The sequence below is a fragment of the Coffea eugenioides genome, chromosome 8 (genome assembly GCF_003713205.1).
Source record: "Coffea eugenioides isolate CCC68of chromosome 8, Ceug_1.0, whole genome shotgun sequence".
In the NCBI taxonomy this organism is placed as follows: domain Eukaryota; kingdom Viridiplantae; phylum Streptophyta; class Magnoliopsida; order Gentianales; family Rubiaceae; genus Coffea; species Coffea eugenioides.
In genome coordinates, this window is record NC_040042.1 from 2,170,877 (window position 1) to 2,174,571 (window position 3,695).

At 41.6% G+C, this 3,695-nt stretch overlaps 1 protein-coding gene across 1 annotated transcript; it reads right to left on the reverse strand.

Annotated features, from left to right (window-relative positions):
* Positions 1 to 365: 365 nt before the first annotated feature.
* LOC113779455 (disease resistance protein RPM1-like) lies at positions 366 to 3,248 on the reverse strand. The gene has a single exon (XM_027325036.1). It carries the CDS (start codon positions 3,246 to 3,248, stop codon positions 366 to 368), a length of 2,883 nt encoding a protein of 960 aa, XP_027180837.1.
* Between the last annotated feature and the right edge of the window lie 447 nt (positions 3,249 to 3,695).

The window sequence follows — 3,695 nt, forward strand, 5'->3', positions numbered from 1 at the left end:
GGAAGGAAAGAGCAGACTTGGAAATGATCAACATATGCAACATTCGCATAATAAAGAGTCGCATAATAAGCTTGGTGTATGCCGCTACATTTACCAGACAAACCATATTAATATAGGTTTACATATTATGTCTGACCAAAATTTAAAATTGATCGTTTGCTAAATAAAGATTAAGACACAAAAAGATAAAGAGTAATACTATACAGTACATTAACAACATCAAGCATTATACACAATACATACAATAAATAAGGAGGTAAGACACAGAAGATGTCGAAGGGGAAAAAATTTACTAATAAAAAATAAAAAACAAAACCAGTGTTGTCCACAACAGAGAGGATGCAAACCAGAGAAAGGGAAATGATTTATGTTTTCTTCTTCTTCTTCCCCCATAGCTGGCGCTCTCTCCATTCCCCATCATCTGTATAGCAACCAATGACAATTTCAGGAATGCGTGCGATTCTTGTGTAATCTTCACTTTCTTCCTTCTGATTCTCTACCTTTTCCATCATTTCAGAACTCATCTCATACAAATACAGCCCTTGAAGATGGCTCAAGTGCTGAATACCCAAAGGTAACTCCTCTAGTAATGGAAGTAGGTCCAGAATTAGTACATGGAGACGAGGCAATGCACCCTCCTCCACTCTCATCCATCTCAACCCTTCCATTCTCTTTAGGTGCAACTTCTTCAGATTGAGGAACCCTCCAGCCTTGAAACACAACCCTTCTCCCTGGTAAGATCCGCAGAAACTAATTCTACTCAAATTGGGCAAATGTTGGAGGGATTCAAGCGGATCCTCCTCCCCCCTTAACCTGCTCCAATTCAAATCTATTCTTACCAAGCCGTGAAGATGAGCTACCCATTGTGGCATCTTTTCTAAGCGGCCACACAAAATCAGCAGATGAAGAGATTGAAGAAAAGAAGAAGAAGAAGAAGAAGAAGGATGATGATGATTTAGATCGATTATCTCATGATCATCATCACCTTCTTCAATTGATTCAATGTTTAATCTATGAAGACTGCTGAGGTTGGCAAGGGAGGAGCAGAGCTCCTTTCCATCTTCTCTTCTTAACTTTGTAATACCTAATTCTCTTAATTGGGTCAGCTTTCCTATCTCCTTGACTACTGTAGATCCACTACTAGCATCTATGTTATCTAATATTTCTAGGGCAAGAAGCACTCCCATATTCGAGGGAGCTTTAAATCCATGAAATCCATAATCATCATCGGAAGAATCAACTTGTTCATATACTCTGAGAACCCGAAGTTTTTGCAGCTTTAGGATTTCCATGGGTAATTCCCTAACTCTTGTGTCAGCCAAATTCAGATACTCCAAATGTTGAAGCTTTCCAATGGCTTTCGAGACTCTCTCCACTCTCGTACCCCATAGGTCCAGATGCTTGAGATGAAACATCTTGAAAATCTCATTTGGTATTTCCTCCCGTGTCTCTTGACCACCCAAATCCAAGACCTTTAACAACTTGTTACTCCCTAAAACTTCAGATAACAACATTTTGGACAGTAGCGGGCTTATGGATTCAAATGTAACGAACGACCGAAGGTGGTCAAAGCAATAACTTCGTCTTTGTTGGTGGTGCTGGGTGTTGTTACTGCGACTACTATGGACTACTAGACGGCGTACTTTCTCGGACGGCCACGTCGTCGGCTGTCCAGTAGTAACTGTGACTATGTTTTGTTCCCCTGACTTGAGAAGAATAACTTCTCTCAATAGGTCATGGATTCGACATTTATGGGGTATTCCTTCATAAAACACCTTAGTCACTTGAATTAGGCTTCTATTGACGAGTTCACCCAGATAACCCCAGGCTACATCTTCAATGCTCATTCCTTCTCTCCATTCTATGAACCTTTCAGCAATCCACAAATTAATGAGTCTATAGCATTGTATTTCGTAATCCTCTGGGAAGATACTTGTGTACAACAGACACGTCTTTAGATGCCAAGGCAGGTCATTATAACTGAGAGAAAGTATCCTTTTAACTCTGTCCAGCTTACCGGTGCCTTCTAACTCACCCCCAAGGCTACGTCGAACCATCTCCCATTCCTCTGTTCTGTTTATATCTTTCAAAGCCAAAAGCCCACTGATTGCAATGATTGCAAGGGGCAAGCCCTCACATTTGTCCAATATACTTTTGGCGACATCCATCAAATGGCCAGGGCAACTATTTCCCTTAAAGATCTTGTTACAAAACAGGGTCCACGAATCTTCAAAGGACAGTGGCTCCATTCTGTGGATGTAGCCTAGAGATTCTGTACAAGAGGTAAAGGCTACATCAGCTTTTCGAGTTGTTAGCATGACACGGTTGCCGTGGCTGCTCTCGGGCAGCGCAAATTTGATGGTATTCCAAAATTCCACGTCCCATACATCATCAAAAACAATTGCATACCTTCCAGCTTGTTGAAGAAAATTTTTGACAAATTCTTTCAGCTCGGTGATATTCAAAGACTCGATCGATTGTGGGACTGGTTTCTTCCCTTCCTTGTGCAACTGCCGAATCAAGTCTTTCAGGAGGTACTGAAAGTCACATGTTTGAGAGACAGTTACCCAAGCACGAACTGGGAAATGCCTTCTGACTTCAGGATCCTCATGGACTTTTTTCACTAGGGTAGTTTTGCCAAGTCCTCCCATACCAACCACTGAAACAACTTTTAGTTGGTAATCATCCCCTTGGAGGAGCTGAGAAGTTAGATGTTTCTTGGGCTGGTCAATGCCAACTAATTTAGCTTCTTCCACAAGCAGTGCGTCATCTCTGCTATAGCGCCAGGTTGTGTTGTTCATAGCAGAAAGTGAGTTGGTCGCTTGGGCAGAGATACAATATTCAGATTGGTATCTTTGATGACCTTCAGAAATACTTTCGATTCTGGACTTGATGCTTTGTATTTCGCTGGCAACTCGATGACGAGCTCTCAAATTCTTGATGGAGCTGAAAATTCTCCGAACAGAGCCGTAGAATCCTGTTGTGCGATGCCGAGCAAAGCGAGCTACAAATTCATCAAGAATGTCTTCAGTGTCATAAGCTGCATCTCGCACTTGCTTGATCCATTCTTGGAGCCTGGGTTGAGCGTCTTCTTCTTTTGCTTCTGCCTCTCTCAGGAAAGCTCGCATGTGCCCCAACTCATCCATGATGAATTGAACCTCTTGCCGAAGCCCTCCCAATACTCGTCCCTCCTCGCGCAGAAAAGTTGAGAGTTGACGCAGCACAAAAGAGAGAACTGTTTCTGCCATTTTCAGTCTTTCTTTCTAACTTAAGAATGTTGGGGAAGGCGGCTTCTGGTTTATAAGACAGTCCACTTGTAGTATCTTGAAAGGTAGAAGGAAGAATAGGTTATAGATTCATAAGCTGATGAACTTTGATGCTATATGTTGTAGTATTTATCAAAAAGAAAAACCGTGTCAAAAAGAAAAAGAAAGAATTAACCAATTAGAAGAAACTAAAGGAAGAAACATGATGGAAATTGAACACGGGAAGATAGGCAGCAACCTGAGTTTGAAAAACGAAGCTGCCTCTTACCTGCTTAGAAATTAGAATACAAAGTCGTTGAAGCTATTAAGAAGAATCTTCAAATGGTGGGGTGATCAGCCTTCAGGACCCTCTTTCAACTGTGGGCTCTTTACAAGGGGAAGGAAGAAAGTTAAAACGCTGTTGGACTGGACATTGTTGATTTCATTGAC